A 26,315-nucleotide genomic window follows, 5' to 3' on the forward strand; every position below is an offset into this window, starting at 1 on the left:
TACATACGCACGCATGTATATACAATGTATAATATACATTCGATATATAATATTTCGTAAAACGCGTAATAATTTACATTTGTTATCAACAAAGAGTTATCGTGCGTTTAACATTGTACATAGACATATTATATATTAAGCTGATGACTCAAAGAGTTATCGTGCGTTTAACATTGTACATAGACGTATTATATTATATATGTATAAATGCACGATAACTCTTTGAGTCATCAGCTTAATCACCTACAATCTGTCTTTAACGTGGGGGAAGTTGCTATAAGTAACAAAACTAAGTCGCTGTAAATACATTTTTCACGATGTAAATAAGTTTAAATTAATGTAATAGCTGATTAAAAAAAGGAATAAAATTATTATCTGAGTAGTGTTAATATACATGTAATACGTACGTTTTTTTATTGTCGAGTACGGTATTTGTGATTAAATGAAATTTTTTTTACATAAAAAAAGACAATGACTTTTATTGCCTTGTCTTGATAGTGTTTATAATCGATAGTCCGAAGATTACAACATCATGCACGATTGTAGTTTGATAAAGCGAAATCAAATATGTTTCAATCCGATATTTTTATTTTTTTTAGACAAACAGCTTATGTTACAGTATATTTGTACAACGAATATCTATAATATATCTACCCAGCATCCGAGAATGGATTGGATTCGAATTCGTATTTTAAACAGCGAAAACTATTTTTTGGATTCAATTGAATGCAACTGGATTGAAAAACCGCGTTTCTTATTCAAAATTATGAATTGTACAGTATTCACTATATGGTCACAAACGCACTGAAAAAGCTAAAATATTATTTTATGATTGAAAAGTATACAGATATGCTCCATGCAATTCCTGTAAATGAATAAAAACGTATTCGGATTGAAAAGGATTCATTTTAACATTCATGAATCTATTTCTGAAAATTTGAATCCATTTTAATCCATTTCAATCCATTCTCAGATACTGGGTAGTACTGTATAATATTGATACGAGTGCATATTACAGTGAATTAAAGAAGTATAACAGTGTCAGTTGGAAATGGAAAAAAACTGTACGGAAAAACTGTATACGTACAATGCAAACATAAATCACAACGAATTTCATGAAGATTCAAACAGCAATGAAATACCAGTATCAAGCACTCTTGTCTTTTATGTGAATGGAAAAGAGGTATGATCTATTAATATTACAAATTTATTCTTGATTTAAATACATTTTGTGTGTGTGGCGAAGAGGTTTTCTTAAAATTCTTTATATAATTTTTCATCACGCGTGCACGTAATGTGCCCTATACAGCAACGCTTTTGCGTGCGGGAAATAGCTCAAGCTGTTGAGTTATTTCTCTGACCTCACTCTTTTCTGCACAAAAGCGTTGCGGTATAGGGCACATTACGACGAGCACTCGTAATGAAAAAGTCTGTGTAACGAGTGGGGGTTTATTTGTTATAGCGCAAAGCGGGCGCGCATGCATAAAAGCGCGCTTTTATCGATAAAAACATGTTCTGAATACGGAACTATACATGTTACATATTATATTTTATTATTTCATGATTTAGGTATCAGATGAAAATATAGAGCCACAATGGACACTTTTATGGTATCTCCGCAACAAACGTATCCTTTCATAAATTTATTAAATTACTCATATTAATATATATTATTATATATTATATAATAATAATATTCATATATTATAAAATAAAAATATTATTAACCAGATATTATTTATCCTTACCGTATAATGATTCAGTTGGATTGACTGGTACAAAACTTGGTTGTGCAGAAGGAGGATGTGGAGCCTGCACAGTTATGATTTCAAAATTTGATCGCGTTACTGGAAAAATTATGTATCCTTTTTATCATACGTCTTAAATAACAGTCAAAAGACGTAATGACATTTGTTTTGGTCTATAAAACGTCATTGTATTTCTTCACACTGCTACATTGGAAATATATACAGGATGTCCGGAAATGTCAAAACTCTGACTGTGTAAGGAATCGATAAACTAAGAAAAAAATCCTATAGAAATATACTCGTTTTTGCTTTCTTTCTTGAACATGAAGGAGTAATGTCTTGGCCACTGCGATCACCTGATTTGACACCACTTAACTTTTTTGTGTGGAGGATTCTAAAGCAGAAAGTTTATTCATTATCATGTTTTGTCTTTTCTGCGAGTTTCTCCAAAACGAAGCAAAAGCAAGTATATCTCTACAATACTTTTTTCTTACAATTAGTTTATCGATCCTCTACAGCCTACACGCTCCCTAAGTATTAATATTTAAATTCCGGACACCCTGTATAGTAAACACATTTTACAAAATGATCCAATCAGTTTTTAACTTTTTATTTAACAATCTGAAGAGTTTATTTCCTTAATATCCTATGATAAATCGAAATCAGTCATTTAGCTGTTAACGCGTGTTTAACACCGGTGTGTGCAGTACATGGCTTAGCTGTAACCACTGTAGAAGGTATTGGTAGCACAAAAACTAAGTTGCATCCAGTACAAGAACGTATAGCCATGGCACATGGATCGCAATGTGGATTTTGTACACCTGGTATAGTCATGTCTATGTATGCTTTGTTGCGCAGCATACCGAAACCGAGTCTAAAAAATTTAGAAACTGCATTTCAAGGTAATGCATATAGAGCGTCACGCGCGCTTGGGTGTACACAGGGTGTCTGATAATTATAAAATTCTGATTAATTATAAAATTCTCGCATAGAGAGATTAATAAAATAATTGTATATTACAATAATTAATAATAATAATAATATTGATTGATTACATATCTTATAGGTAATCTGTGTAGATGTACAGGATATAGACCAATTATTGAAGGATTTAAGACCTTTACGGAGGAATGGGAACGATCGCAGTTGATGTCCAATGTACGAGAAGAAGAGACAAATGACATAGGAGTTTGTTCAATGGCCGATGCTTGTTGTAAAAAGGTTTTCACGTCTAAATCAACTGAAGTTTTCAATTCCAAAGAATTCTGCCCATACGATTCTACTCAGGAACCAATATTTCCATCAAAATTAAAAGTAAGTTGGAGGTTCAAGATGCAGAATAAAAATAATAATCATGTCAACAATAAAATTAATTACCAATGGATTCTTGCCCATGTATTCTTTGCCAATGTACTCGAACTTACACTGAATTAAAAAAAAATATTAGGCGTTGAACTTAATTCCTGCTGTTTTTTCGTCTCCAAAATTGATTTGTTTCATACCTTGATTAAAATAATTTCCTCCATTTTCTATTACTTTTTTCCATCTCTCCGGCAACAATGCAATCCCACGACGGTAGAACGCGATAGAGTCTTTCGAGGCGATTCATTCATCCACCCATTTTTGGACTTTTTCGTAACTGGAGAAGTGTGTGTCCGTAAGTAAGTGCGTGTTGCATCGATCGAAAGAGATGGTAATCCGACGGTGCCAAGTGTGGAGAGTACGCTGAATGCGGGAGGATTTCCTATTCAAGTTATAAAAGTGTTTGCTTTACGCTTTTCGCAACATGCGGTCGAGCGTTATCATGCAACAAAATAAGCATCAATTCAGTCATAATTGCTGTTGGTAACGATCAGCTGTAACGGTTTCATTTGGACGCAATGGTTCGTAATATAGCACACCCTCCTCCGGTCCCACCAAATGCAGAGCAAGGTCTTATACTTGTGAATGTTCCTCTTGACATGATTTTTTCCGCTTGGGATTATCAAAATAAATCCATTTTTCATCGCCAGTCACGATGCGCCACAAAAAACTCTTTTTTCTTTGCCTGACAAACAAAGAAGTCGCAATATAGATAAACGATTCAAAATGGTATTTTCTGACAACTCATGTATATCCCTTCCGTATGAATCTTTCCCATAGCATGCAAGGCTTTGGAGTAACATTTAACGCTTTCGACAACACTAAAAGCGTTTGAGCTGAATTATCATCAAGTAATTCTTGCAGCCGACATCTTCAAATTTGTTCGGCTGTCCTGGACGTTCTTTGTCTCTCACATCAAAATCACCGTTTCAGAAGCGTTCAAACTAAACTCTACATGTTCCTTCTGATGGAATTTCATCACCATTCACTTCGGATAATAAGCGATGCGCTTCAGCTGTGGTTTTCTTGAAGTCGAAGTAGCACATGTCGGAAAAACAGCTTATCGCGATTCATTTTCAATCGATTCGGAAAATCTCTTTGGCGTCAAGAAATTTAATCTGTGAGGATTGAATCACTTTCAGCAATGTCTAAACTACAAAGACTTCATCGTCGAAACTCGCCAGCGTTGAAGCTAGCACTCTCTAGCAGCGATGAGCGGCAGAAATTAAGTTCAACATCTAATAAGAAGTAACTTGTAAAGTAACTTTTTTAATCTTGCTTATTTATTATTTAAATTAATCAATTTAAATAAATTGATAAATAAGCAAGTGAGAGTAAATAACTGCGATTTAATCAGTGTGCTATAATTATAAAATAGAAAGTATGTTTAAAATTTCGTTATGTGTGACGTAATATTCAATCGGATCTTTCGGCTAATTTTTAGCCATAAATAATACATTATCAAAAAAGTAATGGTTTAGAAAATAATTCATTATCAAAATGGAAAAAAATTTCTAAATGTAGAGATTTGGGTCCAGCCTCTTTCTCTCGTAATGTTACACGAGTTGCGCTGAATGAGTGATTGAATATAAATTTCTACTAAATCGTTGATAATATATCGCTTATTATAATGGCTGAAAATTAATCGTCCGATTAAATATCGTATCACTTATATAACGAAATTTTAAGTATACTTTACTTATAATTGTGACACACTATTTATCATGCGTTTATTTACTCTCGCTTGCCTACATTTATCAATTTATTGTTTAACGATAATACTGCTATTTTCGTTTTATAGATTGATTCTAAGCTAGATGAGCAATATCTAATAGTGAAAGGAAAAGATATCAGTTGGTACAGACCAACGAATTTAAAGACATTGCTTGCACTTAAGGACCAATATCCGAATGTTAAAATTATCATTGGTAACACGGAAATCGGTTCGTATATTTTACTTTCAAAAGCATATTATGATATTAAGATGTAAAAAAATCATTTGTATCATTATACAGGAGTTGAAATGAAGTTTAAACGTTTAATGTACCCGATACTTATACAACCAACACAAGTAAAAGAAATGCGTGAAGTTATCGAAATACCAGAGGCTCTGAGAATAGGTGCGAGCGTAACTTTGGTTGAACTTGAGGAAACGCTAAGACATTACGTTAAAATAAAACCTGGTAATACAGATCTATAGAATTATATATATATTGTAATATTATCTTAAATGTATGGACAATTAATAACTGTGATCATTTATGAAGTGATTATCATTTAATTAATTTTATATACACAATAATTGTCGTTTGATGATAATCTTAAAAAGTTTAAGCGTTGTACACTCAATAGCAAAATTAAAGCATCACTTATCCTGCCCCCCCCCCCCCCACAAATAAGCAAATTTCAAAAGAGTGTAACATCATCAAAAATGATCGTAAAAAATTTGTAACAAAGCATTCTAAAGTTTGAAATCTTTACTTTCGAACATGGGTAATTGATATTTCGATTTGATTAATTCTTTACGAAACTATGCTGACACAAATGAAAGTGCGTGAAATCTCAAAAATTTTTACTAACTTTGAAAAGTTCCACGGCGTGAATTAAAAATCGCATAAAAATTCGATTTACAGCACTTGTGCACAATTTTTAGTTCGCATCGTGAAACTTCCCAAATTTCGTAAAAAAATTTGAGGCTTGACGCATCTACACTTAGGTTTATGTAACTTCACGAAATATATATCTAGTAATATCGTTTCTTGAAATACCGATATGAAAAGTAAAAATTTCAAGCTTAAAAATGGTTTTCCAAACATCTCGATACGATGATTCTTGACGAAGTTATTCTATCTTGAAGTTTACCTGTAGATTTTTAACAAAATTAGAGTCATTTAATATCAGAAAAAAGGGTCATTTTTATTTCAACGTTGAATAACTCGGTGAAAAAAAATCATACAGAGCTTTCAACAAAAAAGAAAATTAAAGGTAAATATTAAGTTAAAGGTATAATAATTAAGGTTCACGCATTGAAATTCTGTAAACCGAATTTTTATACAATTTTTAATTCACGCCACAAAACTTTTCAAAGTTAGTAAAAATTTTTGAGATTTCACGCACTTTCATTTGTGTCCGCATAATTTCGTAAAGAATTAATCAAATCAAAATATCAATTACCATTTTCGAAAGCAGAGATTTCAAACTTTAGAATGATTTACAAATTTTTTTTACAATCATTTTTTACGAAGTTAGACTCTTTTGAAATTTATCTATTTTGAGGGGACAGGTTAGGTGATGCTTTAATTTTGTTGTTAAGTGTATAAATAATTGGATATTGAATATAATATATAATAATGTTTTCTCAATAGAATATAACACAAGGATCTTTACGGAAATAATAAATATGTTACATTGGTTTGCTGGAAAACAGATAAGAAATGTTGCTGTAAGTAGAACTTTCTATCTGATTATTAATTAGAATTGTCACTTAGAGTGTGATTAATAAATTTTTCTTGATTAATTAGGCTGTGGGTGGTAATATAATGACTGGAAGCCCAATATCAGATTTAAATCCAATCTTTATGGCTGCAGGTATTAAATTAAATTTATGCAGTTTGAAATATGGAAGTCGAACCATTTTAATGGATCATACCTTTTTCGTCGGATATCGACGTAATGTTGTTTTACCTAACGAAGTACTAGTTTCTATCGATATTCCTTTTACAAAAGAGGTAAAAATAATATTAATAATTAGTAAAATAATAAATCAATTATTAATAAAAGTTTTAATCTTTGGTACATACAATGATTTCCTAATCCTTTATTACACGATAAGTTATTCGAATCCTAGGTTAATTTTCATTTTATATAATAATATCATAAGCAAATATTTTTTTCTCACTGAATTATTTCTCATGTCTATTTTACATTTTTATAGAATCAGTTTTTTATTGCTTACAAACAAGCAAAGCGGCGAGATGATGATATTGCCATAGTCAACATGGCCTTAAATGTATATTTCGTTCCTGAGACAAATGTAATTCAAGAAGCGCATCTCGCATTTGGTGGAATGGCACCAACTACTATCTTAGCAAGACAAACTTGTGAGAAAATAATTGGAAGGTAGTATTATTGACATCATCAAATTATTACACATTTAAAAGTTTACACAATCTATAAATTTTCAACAAGAGATTAAATATTTAATTGTTATACATATATAATATAAAAATTAAAATTTTTTTATTAAGAAAATAATAAGTCAGAATAAGATAACAAAATAACTTGGAAGAATAACAGAGATATCTAAAATCCCTGATAGCAAAATGTTGCCAATTTGCGCGCAAATTTTGGCTACAAATCATGTACGTCCGCATTTGGTTATGGATTTGGCGACATTTGCTGATATGTTTTGCAGCAGATTGATAGCAAAAATCTGCTACCATGATCTGACAGCAAATTGCAAAGCCTGTTGACAGAAGTTGACAGCAGAAACCACGCAATATCTGCGCTTAGCCATTTAAAATTTAAATGCCATTCGAACCGCGTATGCGCCTCTTTCTCTAGTATATATATATATATATATGTATAATGGTTATATATAAATAGTATAAATTAGTTCGGTCCGTTTTCCAAAAGATGATCGCCTCCAAAAACGAGTCATTTTTTCAAGATGGAATTCAAAAATTGCCTGAGAGATGGGAAAAAAAAAGTAGTAGCCAGCGCGATGGACAATACTTTAATTAATCTGTTCATTCATTTTGTTTTGAAATAAATGCATTTTTGAACACAAAAAGCGGACCGAACTAATTTGTACTCCTAATAATTTGTTTTATATAATAATTGTAATTAAAAATTTTGGTAATTATGCAGAATAACGGCCACCCTCCGATAACCTTGACATATATGTTGTCCAGGTCATGACCCTAAATAACCTTCCATATAGGTTTCATTTGGCGGTCAACCCTCGTTAAAAAGTTATTAGCAAAAAGAAGTTTCAAAAAGGACGTACTATTCCTACTATACATTTACGATATTAAGTACTATTCTATACCTGCCTCTTCCTGCTTACAAATGTTCAACTTTCTATGCGAAGCGACCACAGACTTCTATCGTACGACACGGTTTCAATTTTCCACGTAAAACGAGAGGCTACTTCACACCAAAAGATGGGTTGGGTTAGGTTATTCTGTACAGTAGTGGAGTCCTCCCCCCGTAGGAGGGGCGGGGGGGGGGGATCAAGCGTTTATTTAAGAGTGCGGTCGAGTTGCCACTACGAATACTTCGAAGCGTTTCCTGATTGGTTAATTTGTAAAATTCTTTCTTCTGATTGGTTGTTAATCAAACGCTTCGAAGCATTCGTAGTGGCAACTTGACCGCATCCTTAAGTGTATATTAAAGTAGGAAATTTATTTAAGCAAAACTTTTTTGTTAATAATTTTTTAACGAGAAGGATGGCCGCTAGCTAAAACCTTCTGAAGGTCACTCGGGATCGTGACAACTTATGTCAAGATCAAGCTCATCGGAGGGTTAGTTATTCTGCATAATTACCAAATTTTTTTCAAAAGTTGAAATAGAACATTTTGAAAGTTCATCATAAAATATTCAGCATAGAAACCAAAGGAAAAGTCTCTTTGAGTTGGAAAAAAAATTAATTTTTATCACTATTGTTTTAGAAAATGGAATAAATCGATGTTGGAAGAAGTTTACAGTTTTTTACTTGAGGAATTGCCATTAGCGGATAATGCACCGGGAGGAATGATTAAATATCGTCGATCTCTTACTCTCAGGTTTGATGATTAGATAATTGTTAATTATTAAGGAAATAATTAAAAGAATCATAATAAATTAACAAAACGTACTGTAGATAACTGAAAATATATATTTTTTAGTTTATTTTTTAAAGGATTTGTGCACATCTCTAAGATATTATCAAAAAGTATTTCGGACATGGAATATATGTCAAAAGAATTAGAAAGTGCTTCGGATTGCTTCCATTATAAAGAACCAAAGAGCTCACAATATTATCAAGTGGTAATATTTTAATCTAAATGCTTACAAATTATCTTAAATACAATAAAATTGTATTTCTAACAGGTACCTAAAAGCCAAAAGTCACATGATCTAATAGGACGTCCTATAGTACACACCAGTGCATTTAAGCAAGCAACAGGCGAAGCGATATATTGTGATGATATGCCCAAATTTGCAAAAGAATTGTATTTAGCATTAGTTCTATCTACTAGAGCGCATGCAAAGATTTTGAAAATTGATCCATCTAAAGCACTATCTATGGATGGAGTTGTATCATTTTTCTCTGCGAAAGATATAGCAGATGATAGAAGATGGATAGGCCCTGTATTTCACGATGAAGAAGTATTTATATCAGAAAAGGTAAGGCTGGATCCACAACCTCGCTTTAAGAGACTCTAAACCACAAAACCGTAAGAAATTGACCAATCACAGTCGATTATTTTTCTTGTATTCAACTATGATTGATCAATTTCTTACGATTTTACAGCTTAGGGCTTCTTAAAGCGAGGTTGTGGACCCAGCCTAAGAGTTCTTAAGCAGATATAAATTATTTTCGTTGAAACTACAATTTTTCCTTATGTGAAATATTTATACACTTATAAACGTTTTTCATTATGTGAAATAATGAAAAACGTTTGTCATTTTTAATGGGTTCCGTGATTTATCCATGAATCGTTTTATTACTACATTAAAAATGTATATTTTTTTCTTCATAGAAGCAAAAAGTTAGCATTATAATGATGTTACATTCAAAAAAAAATTTAATACATTGTAATAATGTTAATCCTTATTCACATTGCGTATATGTATAATCAGAAATTAAAAATACTACACATGTTTTTATATCCTATGTTAGGCGGAAATTTTGCTATTTTAGATAATAATTTCAATAATTACTTAATTGTTAGAAAAAAAATTAAAAATTTATTATTCTTTTTCTTTAGGTTACCAGTCAAGGCCAAATAATTGGCGCAATTGTTGCTACTGATCAAATTACTGCTCAAGCTGCAGCAAGTACGGTTGAAATAGAATATGAAGATTTAAAACCTGTTATCATATCTATTGAGGTATTTATATACTAATACAAAAGAATAATAACTTGTGAAAAAACAATAAAGCTTCGTTTCAAGCAATCTATAATTTGCATTAAATTTTGCAATAAAAAATTATATTTGCTAAACAACTTAGAATTTATCAAAGACCTAACAAAATAAATAAGATTAAAAATTAAAAATACCTATGTAGGAGTCAACATTGGTTATTGTGTATAAATTAATTTATTGCATATAACGTTAATTTAGATCCTTAATCAGAACTCTCCAACAAATTACAATTGACGATGTTTAAAAATTACTTCATGAAGAAAGTTAGAAGATTAACCAAAACATACGAAATGTTTTATTTTTCGGTCTCTTAACAAATTTGTTTAATTTTTAAGAGTTAATATTAAGAGATATTTTAAATATATTAGCGCATTTTCAGGGTGAGTCATTTTAATCTATCACCCCAAATATTTCCGTTCCCTTGCATTTTACAAAAAAATGTTTCAGAAAAAAGATATACATCTTTTGCAATATCAATGTATTCTTTTCTAGGACGCTATCGCGCACAAATCATTCTTCCCTGGATTTCCCAAGCGTATTATTAAAGGCGATGCAGACAAAGCTTTTGCAGAAGCTGACCATATTTTAGAAGGAGAAGTACATATAGGTGGTCAAGAACACTTTTATTTGGAAACAAACGCTGTTATTGTCATACCCCGAGAAGAAAATGAATTGGAAGTATTTTGTTCCACACAACATCCTACTGAAGTACAAAAATTAATCGCCCATGTGTTAAATATACACATAAATAGAGTTAATGTTCGTGTAAAGCGTATAGGAGGAGGATTTGGTGGCAAAGAATCTCGTGCGGCGTTACTCGCGGTGCCAGTGGCTCTGGCAGCTCATAGGTGTGTATAAAAATGTATACTGACTGAAACACATACATATACATAAATTTAACAGTATTCCTTTATCCTCTTCTTTGAAATAACTATTTAAAAAATTTTAGATGGCAATAAGAACCAAGTGACACATTATTTCAGGTCTTTAAATTTTCTCTGTTTATGAACACAACTGTGTTTATGAATAACTTAAGTAAATTTTTTTTCATTTTTGAGAAATCGCATTTGGAAGTTTTCAGTATTGGCAATTTAATTGGTTTGTCAATTTATATAAAGAAATGTTAATATAGATTGCAGAAACCAGTTCGTTGCATGCTAGATAGGGATGAAGACATGATAATAAGTGGAACACGACATCCGTTTTTTTTTAAATACAAAGTTGGCTGCAATACTGATGGTCTTATTAAAGTAGCAAAAGTACACATATATAATAATGCAGGTTATTCTCACGATTTATCAATATCGGTGAGTAATAAGGTGAAAATTGAGAAAAGATTAGTCTTTTTATTTAATATTTTATATAACAACACACTATGTGCACAAAAAAATTCATTTTTTTCTAATATTTTCCAGGTATTGGAACGTGCCATGTTCCATTTTGAAAATTCGTATAAAATTCCAGTATCAGAAGTACATGGATACATTTGTAAAACAAATTTACCATCAAATACTGCTTTCAGAGGTTTTGGTGGACCACAAGGGATGTTTTTAGCTGAAACTATCATTCGACAAATCGCTGATTATCTGGATCTAGATGTCGTCAAGGTAATTTTTTGTATTAAAATTATATGTACAACCGAAATATAACGGTTAATAAATACACTACTTAACAAAATCTAAGGAACACTTTCGAATAAGCTAAAAATTGGCTAATATTTAGAGAAAAAATCATCGCAGACAAAAAATTAAGAAAGCATTTTAAAGAGGTTAAAATCTCTACTCTTGAAATCTATAATTAAAATTTCAATAAACTATAACATTCTGAAAATGTAGTTTGTTATTTCAATTTATTTTGATCCATTAAATCTCTCTCTTTCTCTCTCTCTCTCTCTCTCTCTCATTCTCTATTTTTTGCCGCCTACAACATGTATTTTGTCGTCTACCATGTATAAAATGTACATCTACACCTAATTTATAATATTACGAGCAGATAGAAATATATTTAATAATTGAATATTATTTTTTATCACAGTTGTCCGAATTAAATTTATATAAGGAAAACGATTTTACGCATTACAATCAACAACTTATCAATTGTACTTTAGATCGCTGCTGGCGCGAATGCCTAGCATCTTCCTGTTATAATGACAGAATAATCGAAATTCAACGATACAATAGGCAAGTAATTCATTTGTTATAAATTAAATTATAAACTAAATTACTAATGTCTATTATGAATAATTTTATAGAGAAAACCGATTTAAGAAAAAAGGCCTCGCAATTGTACCTACAAAGTTCGGTATAGCATTTACTGCATTATTCTTGAATCAAGCGGGTGCATTAGTGCACATATATATTGATGGATCAGTGCTACTCAATCATAGTGGCGTTGAAATGGGACAAGGTTTAAACACAAAAATGATTCAAGTATGAATAATATTCACTTACATCTCCCATAGTAAAAAATTTGCGTTTGTAAATCATTATCTAAATAGTATCAAATTGTAAGAACAACAGCCAATGAAATGAGCGACAATGTAATGTTGTTGCAAATATTTCTTAATAATACCCACAAACAATAAGAAGGGAGCCAATAACGTTGGACCACATTGGTTATTATAATTATGTGTGAATTTTATATACTGCGTATGTAGTTCCCTCAAAAATCGCGACGCTGATAGTTTTTCAGTATTACATACGGTAGTAAGTATGTATGCGTCAATGCTGAAAAACTATCAGCGTCGTGATTTTTGGGGGGACTACATACGCAGTATATAAAATTCACACATAATTATAATAAGCAATGTGATCCACCTCAATCCACCTTTGACCGTTATTGGCTCCCTTCTTATTGTTTGTGTTTATTCATTTATACGGTCCTAGAAAGATTTTAATATTTGCTTAATAATAACGTAAAACCTATCAAAAATAGAAAAAAATTGTAATTGTAAAACGTTTCGTTTTTACCATGACGTCTTCAGTTTATAAAGTAATGAAAGAAAATGATTGATATTTTGCATAATCTTTTAGTTGAATAAATTGGTATTCTATAATATCAATATTCAATTTTATGTGATTTAGGAACAAGATATCTTAGAAAACAAATTTTAACTCAAATTATGCACTACCATTATGTGTATAATTTTTATATTTAATTAATTTTCGTTGTACTAAAGGGGACCTGAACCGAAGGTCGAAACGTATACGTCTTATTATTCATTTCAAATAAATTTTATATGTATGTATATATGGTATATATAAATATACACTAATAACTTGTATTGGCTCATATTGGCATTTTATTAATTTTTTGGGGATTTTTATTCATCTGAACCTATTATATATTGTTTTTTCAAATTTGAATTTCTACCTGTGCATTTTAAAATACGTGGTCGAAAACTTCTCTACAATTTTTTTCATCGAGATATTTAGCTTTCATGAAAAGTATCCAAACTTTTGAGATGTACATATATAATAATGTAAACAGATTTTATAATTATATAATGATGTGTAATGAATTATAAAAGGAATGAGAATTACAAAAAAACAAATATGAATAAATATAAACAGTTATCTTAATTAATATTGATTATGCAACTGTAAATTTATATAGTTAAATTAATTGAAATTAATCTCTGTAGAAATTTTAAGTTAAGAAAATGAAGTACAGTTATTCTTTATATTTTCAGATTGCTAGCAGAATCTTAAGGATAAATCCATCAAAGATACATATCGTTGAAACGGCTACTGACAAAGTTCCCAATACATCGGCGACTGCAGCGAGTTGCGGATCTGATCTCAATGGCATGGCTATTATGGTGTGTTATATTTTACATACAATACATATTATACGTAAACAAAAATCGATTAAATAATTGTGGAAATTAATTTTTAGAATGCGTGCAATGAAATCATGAAACGTTTACAACCGATAATTAACAGCAATCCAAAAGGTACTTGGGAAGAGTGGATAAAAGCAGCATATTATCAAAGGATAAGTCTGTCTGCTACCGGTTTCTATCAAACGCCAAATATTGGATATTCTTTTGAAACTAATACAGGGAATCCCTTTAATTATTTTACGTATGGCGTTGCTTGCACAGAGGTGGAAGTTGATTGTCTTACTGGTGATCATGAGGTACATCTCATTACATACATAATTATGCAATATGTAATTAATACCTTTTTCAAAAAGTAATTATATTCAAAATTCAAATATATTCAAAGCAATTATATTCAGAAAAAGTAAATATGTATTCTTTCACATTATTTGATTCATCAGAAGACGCGGTAGGCCATGTTTAAAAACTGATAACACTATTCCGTACAAAAAGTATTATTAAAAAATTAATAGTTTGCAAGATATTTTATATCAAAATATTTATATAAAATAGAATAAAATATCAAGCGATGGATATTGAAAACAGAAATATAAAACGGATCGCGTGTGTACCATCAACATCGAACTTCATAAAAATGCAAAAAAAAGCAAACTTACTTGTATGTACAAGATATTATTTATAAAATATGGTAAAAGTATAGAACCCGCTCCGTTCAAATTTTGATAAAAATACACTCATTCGATTGGTTTTTGTACGAGAAACCAGAGAGAAGCCTGAGAGCGGCCATGCCCGGGATTTAGCTGTTACTTTATTTTGAAGCGCCCATGTGGACAGAGGGGTGTATAGACAGTAAAGCTTAGGTTCGGGGCGGCGTAGCCGTCCTAGACAGTGTCCGCTTGGAATATCCTCACACCCCACTGTCTTCATGGGTTAAGAATATTCCAAGCGGACACTGTCTAGGCTGTAACTTCTAGGCGGTTAGGTCCCAAGCGGCTAGGATATGTTATTTTTTTTATGTTCGGGGCGATTATGCTGCCCGACTTTATGTCAGGAATATGAACGACTCTCATAATAACTTAATAAATAAAGATTTATGTATATATTTTTCATACGTAAAAATTATAAAGATTCAAAATATGTTACAGAAACATGTATAAGGATTATATGAAATGAATACTGATTTTTTTTTTTAATCGGTATAGGTTTTACGGACAGATATTGTCATGGATTTAGGAGAGAGTTTGAATCCAGCCATTGACATAGGACAAGTTGAAGGAGCCTTCGTTCAAGGATATGGTTTATTCACATTAGAGGAAATGATTTATTCACCAACAGGAACTTTATTTAGCAGAGGACCTGGCGCGTATAAATTACCAGGTTTTAACGATATACCTCAGCAATTTAATGTTTCCTTATTAAAAGGAGTTTCAAATCCAAGAGCAGTATATTCTTCCAAGGTATAATCTTTTTGTGTAATTTCAAATATTTTTCATTTTCATATATACATTAGTATGCATTGATCTCAAAGAAAAAAAATAAGATAACAATATATTATAAAACAATATTATACTTGTTATATTTTTCTTATATCATATTAAGACATAATTTGAATATATAACAGGCTATTGGTGAGCCACCGTTATTTCTGGCATCATCTGCGTTCTTTGCCATTAAGGAGGCAATTAAGGCTGCACGTAAAGATATGAATATTCATAAGTATTTTAGATTTGATGCCCCTGCAACTGCTGCACGTATACGTAATGCCTGCATTGATAATTTAACAATGAAGGTATTAAACGATTAAGTTTTTAATTTCATTTTCCATCCTTACATATATTAAGATTTTTTCTTATTTTGCAGATTACAGAACCTGATTTAAAACAGCAATGGAATACAGTGCCATGAACAAAGATTTGTTAAGAACGTTTATACAACTTTTAAACTATTTAAAGATAAAAATGTTAGAAATGTTGATTTAAATATAATATACATATTGATATGAACAAAAATAAAAATTAATGCATGTTATGTAATAACAAAGGTAAATATTTGCAAAGGATATCACGAATTAAATATGAATTAATATAGTCATTATTAAACAATAACAAGAAAGAAGGAAGCAGAAAGCAAAGCCTATCAAGCTAGATCAAGATGCTTATTATCATTATGTGTGAATTTATATATCGCGTATGAAGTTCTCTCAATCGCGTGCCGAACATTTTTTCAACGCAACTCTAAATAACTACCGCGATAATATCACTTTTAGTTAGATTGACAATCAATCTAACAAATTTCGATGCTTATAGCATCTTATTAGATCTTAATAATATGTTGAAAGACATATATTAAAATTTAATATTAAAGTAATGATAATTGAGACAGATAATTAAGACAGATATTGCGAAGAATATTATTACGTCGACTCGCCATCAGAGGTCTATTCAATTGATATTCGTTTAAATTTCTCGCAAGTGCTGAGATACACGTATGTCTCTTTGATGAGTCCAGTGGTGGAAGCTGGGACGAAACGCCAACTTGTGATATTCTTCGCAATCTTATTTTTCACAGATTTCAATTATCATTACTTTAATATTAAATTTTAATATATGTCTTTCAACATATTATTAAGATCTAATAAGATGCTATAAGCATCGAAATTTGTTAGATTGATTGTCAATCTAACTAAAAGTGATATTATCGCGGTAGTTATTTAGAGTTGCGTTGTAAGTCTGAAAAAATGTTCGGCACGCGATTGAGAGAACTACATACGCGATATATAAATTCACACATAATGATAATAAGCATCTTGATCTAGCTTGATAGGCTTTGCTTTCTGCTTCCTTCTTTCTTGTTATTGTTTAACAATTGTACGGTCGTAAAAATAAGATTCTATTATAGTCATTATTATTATTATAAAATATTATAGATTTTAATTTGATATTTATCTCTTCATTTTTAACAGCAATATTTAATATTGTCATATGATTAAATTTTGTTGATGTTACAAAAGTTTCCTTTAATTTGTATCATATTCAATACATGTATCTTCAGTATATTAAAATATCAATTCAATATATATAGGGGAGAGTAGTTTAATCGGACCTATTTGCAGTTTTTGTTCTCTATGAGGCATAAATAAAATCCAATCATAAAACCAATGGTGCCGTTCGAAAGATCATTTAATTCCCTTCATTTTTGCTTCAGACCATTTTGACGTATTTTTTACCTGTGTCGAACTATAATGGAAAATGTAAAAACGCATTTTCCGATCCGATTTTTATAGACTTTTAGATAGAATTTTAAAATATTTCAATTAATTTTTTTAGTATTGAGTAAAAACGAGCAATTTAAGACTCAAAAATAAAAATACAGTTTATATTATTAGAATTAAAATCAATAAAAAATTCCATCAATCTGATGACATATGGTATTTTATTGATTTAGTGTTCCTTAGACCAGATCTGGTCGGTCGATCACCAATACTACAACTAGGTTATGGCAAACCTTCTTTCTTCGATGAATTAGTTGGTTTACTCGTCTTTTTAGTGTTTTTTGTATGGTTCCGATTTGGACAAGAGTTCTTTCGAACGATTAGAACAAATTTTACAGTAAACCGCAACAGTAATTACAAAACTGATATTTTTAAATTCTACACTCTTTAATCATCTTAAATCAATTACCGTTCAAATTTTTAACATCTTTTAAATAATGATTTACAAGGCTGTTTTTTTTTTAAATTTTTGCACGATAGCCGAAAATACATATTTGCGTCTGTTCTGTGAACGTGTTATAACAGAGTACTGCCAAACTGCTGTCACATGTTCGGTGTCTTATAAAGACTTTACATTATAAATAGCGTGCAAATCTCTTAATTTATTTAAATTAAAAAGGTCCGATTTAGAAACACAGTCCAATTTAGGACATTCTACCCTATATATATATATTTGGATATATATGCGCGTATAATATTGATATATATATACAATTTAATTACGTATATAACTTAAAGTTTGACTATTCAACAAAATTAAATTTTACATAGTGGAACTTACAAAAAGGATCATTTTTTAAGTGTTACAATCTTTATATTTCTACTTAGTTATTTTAAATTTATTGATAACTTACATGTATATAAATTTAGATATTAAACATTGTTTATCCCAGATTTTTCTACAGTTTCCAATAATGTCTGTAAATTAGTTTCGAATAATTCACATCGGATAGGCATTTCTAGCGCGTAAAATGGATTTTTTAGTGCATAATCTGCATATAAATCATATACTCTTTTCAAAAAAATTTCCATGCCTGATTGTGATGGCTCTGCTACTATCATGAACTTAATACCCGTCAATGTCTGATAACAATATAAACGAAATGTATCTGCTTCAAGAATCTCAATCCCGGAACTTCTTGGTTCCGGACTCAGTTGGCTTGCTATTGCAAAGAGAGGATAAAACATAGAAGCTAAAAATATTTTCTCATTTGTTGTCATCTTTGCTCGACTAAATTTTAATGTTATAGGGAAATTTTCTGGTTGCTCCAACATTTCTAGGATGTCTCTTCCATCTTCAAGCTCACGTCCTGTGACTGCAATTCCATTTGCAGTTGTTAATACATGTCCCACTGAAAGATATTTGATTCTCTCTTATATTTATTTCTATTTTTTAGTGCTTTACTAAAATATTTAGTGACACATTACAAAAACATATAATATGAAAGAAAAATAATAGCAAATTTTGTTTTTTTATTACTGTACATTAATAATGTGTTTTTAAATTTTTCCAAAATGTCGAAAACATTAAGACTATAGCTTTTGTATATTGATTCATACAATTTATATAAAAGGACATTCTATAAAAGAAAAGAAATATTTGATAATGATATTAAGATATGTAGTATATTCGAAATCATAATTAAAACTTATGGACTAACATTGCAAAGTAAAGCCTTTACTTTTTCTTTCATTCTATAATTACAAAATTACTTCTTATTATAATAAATAATATTCTTACCATGTATTCCATCTTTCTGCCCAAAAGCTACTACTACCTTCTTATTCTCATAGTTTAATTTAATATTAAGTGGAAAATTAAAGGATTTCTCGACTTCAATTTTTGGTACATTGTGATCATGATTGAAGATCAAACCACCAGACTTAGATACAATATAAACACCATATATCACCATTTTCTATTTCTTTTCTATTTATATATGTTTAAACTGTTCAATTCTTTTGATATATGTTCCTTTAATTCTACGGTAAAGGTTAATCATCATCACACAAATCGATGAAATTGTACACATTCGACGTGTTTTTCCATAAAATAAAAGAATCTAACAGAAAAAAAGTGTCGCTTTGCCCCGCGAACCGAGATATTAATTGTTAAAGTTCACGACTATTCAGGTTAGGATACTGTCATGATCACGTCACTTCGTCTTCTTCTTCAATGAATCTCGGCTGTTTTCGGAGCGGTTCGTGTAGGTTCGGCTCCTTGAGAAACAGGGTCGCTATTTATTTTTAAGAATATGCCAGGAAGAAAAGTTCAATACTTCTCTTTCCCGAAGGATAATGCAATGGTTTTGAAGTGGCTGGAAGTTTGCAGGAAACAAGACCTCTCCGTTATCAGTATAATCCCGTTGTTCTTTGTTTTTTTCTTTTTATTTCTTTTATTGAGTAAAGCCCTGTGTCCACGATGCTAAAACTCTGTTCGAGTTCTTGAATTCAGGGGAATGTGTATCCAATCAGCATGCAGTTTTTACGGAAAAACGGTAAATTGATTGGCTACACATTTCTTGGTCCGAGAATTCGGATCGAGTTCTAGCATCGTGGACGCAGAGCTTTAGACTTATTTCTGACTGTCTAATTCGTATTGGTTACGTCTTTGTCACGTGATTTCCAAATGCGCAACAACATACCTTTGTAATAACATTATTATAATCTAATATGTATATACTAATATAGGTATTATATAAAGTACAATATAATAAAAAAAAAAAAAAAAAAGAGACCAGACTACATTAACTTAATAAATCTTATTTATCTGAAATAGAGTAAATTTTATTATAAAATATTTTAAAACTATTCTCTTAAATCTTAAAACAAACTTAAAATTATTTAGAGCTTTACTATATTAAAATTTGATCAATTTCATGCAAATCATAAAAATACTGTATTAATATATGTATGTTAATATACATCATTATCTATACATGTAAGCAAATATTAACAGGATCTTTTTAAAGTTTACAGTAATATTTTTAACTACATATTAGGATTCAATTGCCTAATAATACAATTCGTAACAATCATGTAAACGATTATTCATATTAAATAGTTCAAATATAAAATTTTTATATCTTTTAGGTAGGTTTTTTACTTGTATTACAATTGCTCTAATTTCAACAGATATATTTCTACTTATATAAACTCATGCTTGTTTTTTAAATAAATTTTGCGCGATAACCATTTGAATCATGCTTTATGATTTTATATTATTTTATAATGGCATAAAAATATAATTATTTACAAATATAATAACATAATTATTTTTAAAAAACTTTATTTAAAAGTTATATATAAAAGTAATCGTTTATATAATCTTTTATATAACAAACTATTAATAAAACTAAAAATATAAGAATTGTTTGAATCTGAATCGAATAGAATCGAATCAGATAAGATTCGATATTTGACTTGGATTTGAATCTCTATGATTCGAATATAAACTATTCAAAAATTTCGAATCTAAGAGGTTCAAATACAAATCACATACATTGACTATGTAAAATTATATTTTTTCCGCTAATAAGTATTATAAAACTGATGAAAACCTTTTATTACTTACATACTGGAATTCAAATTAACAATAATTATGTTGTTAATTAAAAGTTACGTTTCAACGATTCGATTTGGTTCAGGTAAAACCTTGTCGATTCGAATCTGTTTAGATTCGAATAAAGAAATAAAGTTCGATTAGATTAGATTCAGCGTCAAGAAATCTTTCGTACTTCTCTAAATAGAACCCGGAGAACTGAGTATATCAAAAAGAGATTTTGCAAAGAATTTAAATTTTGTCAGCTAAAAGATGATTTTGCTTTCCATCTGTTAATATATCATTAACTTTCTTATGATTAACAAACAGTCACTGAATCAAGTCTACATAATTTTTTTAAATACAAATATTATGTTTTATGTACATATATATATATATAAAAAAGCATTTAAATGTTATTTGAGAAACTATAGAGAAGTATTAACGCAGATTTAATTTCGCCACTGATGACACAGTATTTTAATTCGTCTTTTTATCATTAAAGATTACGAAGATGTGACATAATAATACATTTTCATTTTTTTCAGTTTATGTTAAAATAAATGTATAACTGGTCTTATCTATCGATCACGTAAAAGAATGACATCGAATGCGTGCAATGTTAGTATAATCATAGAAGTGATTAGTAAGATATCCTTAAACACAATTTAATTTATATGTTTAATTAGTAATATACTAAAATTTTAGTTATAAAAAGTATATGGCGTTTCTACATAAGTAAAATTTAATAAAATGTATTTAATATTATTATTAATAAACAATTGTATATTTTTATTTATTCATATTATTTTATAAGTATTGTTCGCAATTTTGTAATTATTGAACAATTCTAATTTGAAGTAAAGTTTGAACCAGAAATTATTCGAATTATTCAAGTCTGAGGATATATTTAAACGTACAATCCCCCCCCCCCCCATTCCGAATACAATAATAGTAATGTAATATAATATTATTTATAAGCAATACACATATATGCGCGCGCGTCCGCACACGCACGCACACATACAATATTCTTGTTTCTAATTAAATCTTAATTTTCGCTATAATTTTCCTTGATGCCTCTACTTTGAATATTTGTACTTTTATTATAAGTGGTAAGATCAAATTAGTTTGTTTATTTCCTAAGTATTTCAATTGTTCGAATTTTCGAAAGCTCGAATATTTTGATCTGTTAGAACAATTTGACTTCATAATTTAAGGCTGTACATAAACTTCAATAATTGATAATAACGAACCATAAATTCGAGATATTATAGCATAATGAATATATTATATAGCAATCCCAAAATCGTAACTTTCGAAATTATCGTATATTTCATATATTTTTTATTTTATTAATATAATTATAAGTGATTAAAAAGTAATTAAACTTTTTTTATAATTATCTTGATACATTTTACTGCCAAAATTTGATTCATCAGTCATATACATTTTGATAAATAATACGAGATGATTATATTACAAAGACGGCAGTATATATATTTAATGAAATGAAAATAGAATTCTAACAATGATTATTTTTAATAGGATGATAATTTCAAAGACGTTTCATTGTTCCATTGTTTGCGTTATTAATGTTACATTATTTATTAATGTTACATTACCTCTTGCTTAAAATTAAAGAAAATATTTATCTTATTATAAAGAAAATCATGACAAGAATCAAAATTTTAAAAGGCTTTATTAAAAATAAATATTAGATATTTCTAATTATTATCTAGATATTTCTAAGAAATTGTGTTGATATGTATGTAATGTATGCGTGTTTACATACAATATATTTTCATTAAAATAAGATTTAGAAATGTATCTATTAATTTAAATAAATGTTGACATGTATATTAATTATCAGTTCTCAAAACTCATTGTTATATTTAAATCTAACTCAATATAATCAATGTTACATTGTTTGATTTAAATTCTCGCTTAATTTCATCAAGAGGAAATATTATAGAATGGATACTCTTAAAAGATTTTAAGAGGTAATTTCTCACATAAATTAAAAACAAAAACGTCATATAACCATATATTTAAAACGATTTAATTTCAAAGATACATAATGTCAAAGTTAAAACAAAATTCTTGCTTTCACAAAGTTCAAAAACTATTTTGGTTATTTTAAGTTTTCGTTTTGACAGAGAGAGAGAGAGAGAGGCAATTTATAAGAAATCATTTTTATCCTAAAAATATTTTAAAGTACTTATTATCCACTTTATATATCAATTATCAACACGCATTTCCATTGACAAAAATTATTTTTTCAAACTTAAATGAATTAATAAATTATAAATGCTTACAAATTTGATTTTTACACTAAAATTTCAAGGAATGTGCATGAAAATAGCTTTTTGTATGAAAGTATTTATTTTTAACGGCTAGAAGTAGAGCACATATTCTATTTTCCAATAATAAAGGTACAAATACATTGTATAACATTCATGATTATATACAGGGTGATTCAGTTCGAGTCGGCACGTATATATTCCTCATGAAAAAGTGAATCGAAAATATTAATAGCAAAATGTTGTGGCATCAACAGTTTTCAAATGATGAGCATTTAACAACTATTGATGCCACTTTTTTGCTTTTAATATTTTCGATTCACTTTTTCATAAAGAATATAATACGTGTAGACTGCTGCAGTTAAACTTAAATCACCCTGTATACGCATCTGTAATCATGAATAATATGAGTATATACGTATACACACAACGTATCCTATTTTAATGGAAACAGTGGAATGTCTCGAAAACAAAGCAATTGACAAAAAAAATTCAGAGAAAAGTTGTATGATAATTTTTCTTATATAATATATGATACTATTAATTATTCTGCATATAAAATAATTAAGATAAAGCTATGAAAAAATCGTAGTTTACGAAGATACTATACATATATATATTTGTTTCCTTTAAATGATGTATACACATGTTATAACATGATCAATTTAATTTTAATATTTAGTATTATGTTCCTATGAATTCATTTATGATTCTATATAAAACATTCTTCTTTCTCGTATTAATTTCAATATAATACATTTACATCATTTTGGATCTATCAATCTTTAGTGGCTTGATATGTTGAAAAAAAAGAATGTTTCCACACAATAAACTTGTAAACATTTATATTGCTGAAGAAGACTCTAAATCGAGTCAAAACGTACGATTCTGATGTAGGATTGGAAGAACTTACATTAAATACCAATTAGTAAGATTATTTGCGCTCTAATTACCGCGTTCATATTCTCATTTGTCCAATCACATTTGTATTTTTAATATAAAGAGTTCTTAGGAAATTTATTACTTCTGTTACAATTTAGATATTTTATTACAAGCTATACAACTTTTGTCTAAAGCTTCTTTTGGCATTTATATTTTAAAATATTTCGTAAACTACTCATTTTTTTGCAATTGTATTTTAATACTTTTAAAGAATAGGATGAATCAATTAATGTAAAAACAAAAAAATACGAAACAACTTTTTTGAGAAGTAACTGTGTTTTTTTTACACCGATTTATCTCATTATTTTGCATAAAAGTATTAAACAATAAGTATCTCAGTTCAAGTAACTATAAATATATACATGTATAGTATATACAAATTCTTATTGAATTATTTAAGCATTACTTTCCTATTTCCTAAGTTTTAAGATATAATTGCAAAAAAATGAATAGTTTATGAAATATTTTATATCTTATGTGCGCCAGAACAACATACAAAATATCTTATAAACTATTGATTTTTTGTTATTTCTACCTTAATATTTTTATATGCAGAAGAACTAGAATCATATCATGTAAAAAGAAATCATAATTCTATTTAAAAAATAGGAAGCCTTCATCATATCTGACCCTTAAAAAAACAAAAATTTTTGAAAATTATTTTTATCTATTGTCCTTTAAAAAAAATTATATAATCGTTAAATTAGACAATATAACTTTTAAATAAGATATCTTGTATATATAATTATAATGTACGTATAATTAAAAAAAGGAACATAATGCATTATATAAGATTACCTATTATATTTGGACTTTTTAAAATGTAAATTATTCCGAAATACAACATAAAATAAAATAAAAGTATAATTTTAATGTTTGCATAATTTTTAATCTATGTACACTGCCGACTAAAAGTTTGGAAATACCTTTGAAAAAATATGTATTGCTGATGTATACAGGAATTGGCATGAATTTCTTAGGAAATTTATTTCTTTACTTAATTGAAACATAGTATAACAATGTATTACAACAAACACAAAAAATGAAGAAAAAAGGTATTAATGACATCAGATTTTTTTTTCATCAAAGAATCCACCCTTGCTTTTGATAACTGCTGTCACCAACCGTGGCATTCTTTCAACAAGTTTATCCAAAGTTTCCTGTTCCAGGGAAGCCCATGCCTCTCTTAGCTTCTCCCATAAGTCCGCAGCGGATGTTGGACAAGATGCTCTTATTTTTCGATCGAGATCTTCCCACAGAATAATAAATTGCTAAGTATAAACTCCAATTTTGTCGATATTATCAAAACAAAAACAAATGGACTGATGAAAATTTTATAGTTCATGTTACTTATAGCAGACAATTTTACCCTCACGTCACCGGCAAAGGTTTGATTCTGTATCAATATAAGTAAAAAGATTTTTTTGGTGGGCAAAACTCTTAGAAACATACACATTTTCAAATTCGAACCAAGTGTTTCCAAACTTTTGGTCGGCAGTGTATATACTTTAACACAATCTTGGAATATTTTTTCAACTATTGTGAGAATACATAAATAATAAAATTAATAATCTGTATAATCTAATTCATTGAGAGACATTCGATAATATCGAATTCGTTCATTTATTGAATGTATATGGATCATAAAAAAAAAAAAGACAATATCTGGAGGCAGCGTAATTCCTTATTTCAAGATAAAAGACAAGTAGTAATAGATTTAATTAGTTACATCATTTTGTGATTATCCTTATAAAACGCGATATATTTCTGAAGTTTGTAGTCCTAATATAAAATATAGTGGAATGTTATTTCTGTAAAATGCTTGTAAAAAAAATTTCAGCATTTCCTTTTGACATAATATCGACATCAGAAAAAAACTATAGCAAAAAGTTTCGCTTGATATACCATATAATACAATCCTTTAATATACTGTACTTTATTCCTCTCTTTATCCCTGTTTAGTAGTATATTATAATAATACCTCCACTTTTTTCTTATTTCCATTATTCTGTATGAATTATATCCTCCAATTATTTCTTCATATATAAACCGTCACATTCGTATATTTTCGTAAAAAATTTATGCGCTAGTTTATTGTAATAATTATAATATAACTTTCTTATTTAATGTATTATACGATGCGATGAATCGTAGTAGAATTATTAGCGTTG

General features: G+C 29.1%; 2 protein-coding genes across 2 annotated transcripts in view; one reads left to right on the forward strand and one right to left on the reverse strand.

Annotated features, from left to right (window-relative positions):
• ry (xanthine dehydrogenase rosy) overlaps positions 1-16,075 on the forward strand; it is a 21,699-nt gene extending 5,624 nt beyond the window's left edge. The window contains exons 2-25 of the mRNA XM_018550631.1: positions 1,019-1,183; positions 1,570-1,627; positions 1,764-1,860; positions 2,415-2,650; positions 2,815-3,062; positions 4,912-5,053; positions 5,126-5,293; positions 6,476-6,552; positions 6,632-6,838; positions 7,045-7,229; positions 8,783-8,896; positions 8,999-9,140; positions 9,204-9,500; positions 10,085-10,207; positions 10,736-11,091; positions 11,376-11,550; positions 11,659-11,850; positions 12,278-12,423; positions 12,495-12,672; positions 13,935-14,063; positions 14,141-14,383; positions 15,290-15,544; positions 15,709-15,876; positions 15,948-16,075. Of these exons, the coding sequence (XP_018406133.1) occupies positions 1,052-1,183; positions 1,570-1,627; positions 1,764-1,860; positions 2,415-2,650; positions 2,815-3,062; positions 4,912-5,053; positions 5,126-5,293; positions 6,476-6,552; positions 6,632-6,838; positions 7,045-7,229; positions 8,783-8,896; positions 8,999-9,140; positions 9,204-9,500; positions 10,085-10,207; positions 10,736-11,091; positions 11,376-11,550; positions 11,659-11,850; positions 12,278-12,423; positions 12,495-12,672; positions 13,935-14,063; positions 14,141-14,383; positions 15,290-15,544; positions 15,709-15,876; positions 15,948-15,992 (4,113 nt within the window). The 5' untranslated portion in view covers positions 1,019-1,051 and the 3' untranslated portion in view covers positions 15,993-16,075. The remainder of the gene's footprint in view (positions 1-1,018; positions 1,184-1,569; positions 1,628-1,763; positions 1,861-2,414; positions 2,651-2,814; positions 3,063-4,911; positions 5,054-5,125; positions 5,294-6,475; positions 6,553-6,631; positions 6,839-7,044; positions 7,230-8,782; positions 8,897-8,998; positions 9,141-9,203; positions 9,501-10,084; positions 10,208-10,735; positions 11,092-11,375; positions 11,551-11,658; positions 11,851-12,277; positions 12,424-12,494; positions 12,673-13,934; positions 14,064-14,140; positions 14,384-15,289; positions 15,545-15,708; positions 15,877-15,947) is intronic.
• A 2,156-nt stretch (positions 16,076-18,231) lies between these two features.
• Positions 18,232-19,274, reverse strand: Trs23 (trafficking protein particle complex subunit 4-like protein Trs23). Its single transcript, XM_018550630.1, has 2 exons — positions 19,100-19,274; positions 18,232-18,710 (listed from the first exon to the last, which is right to left on the reverse strand). The coding sequence occupies exons 1-2, from the start codon at positions 19,272-19,274 to the stop codon at positions 18,232-18,234; spliced, it is 654 nt and encodes a 217-aa protein (XP_018406132.1).
• Positions 19,275-26,315: the final 7,041 nt, after the last annotated feature.

This window comes from Cyphomyrmex costatus, unplaced genomic scaffold, assembly GCF_001594065.2.
Source record: "Cyphomyrmex costatus isolate MS0001 unplaced genomic scaffold, Ccosl1.0 scaffold124, whole genome shotgun sequence".
Classification (NCBI taxonomy): domain Eukaryota; kingdom Metazoa; phylum Arthropoda; class Insecta; order Hymenoptera; family Formicidae; genus Cyphomyrmex; species Cyphomyrmex costatus.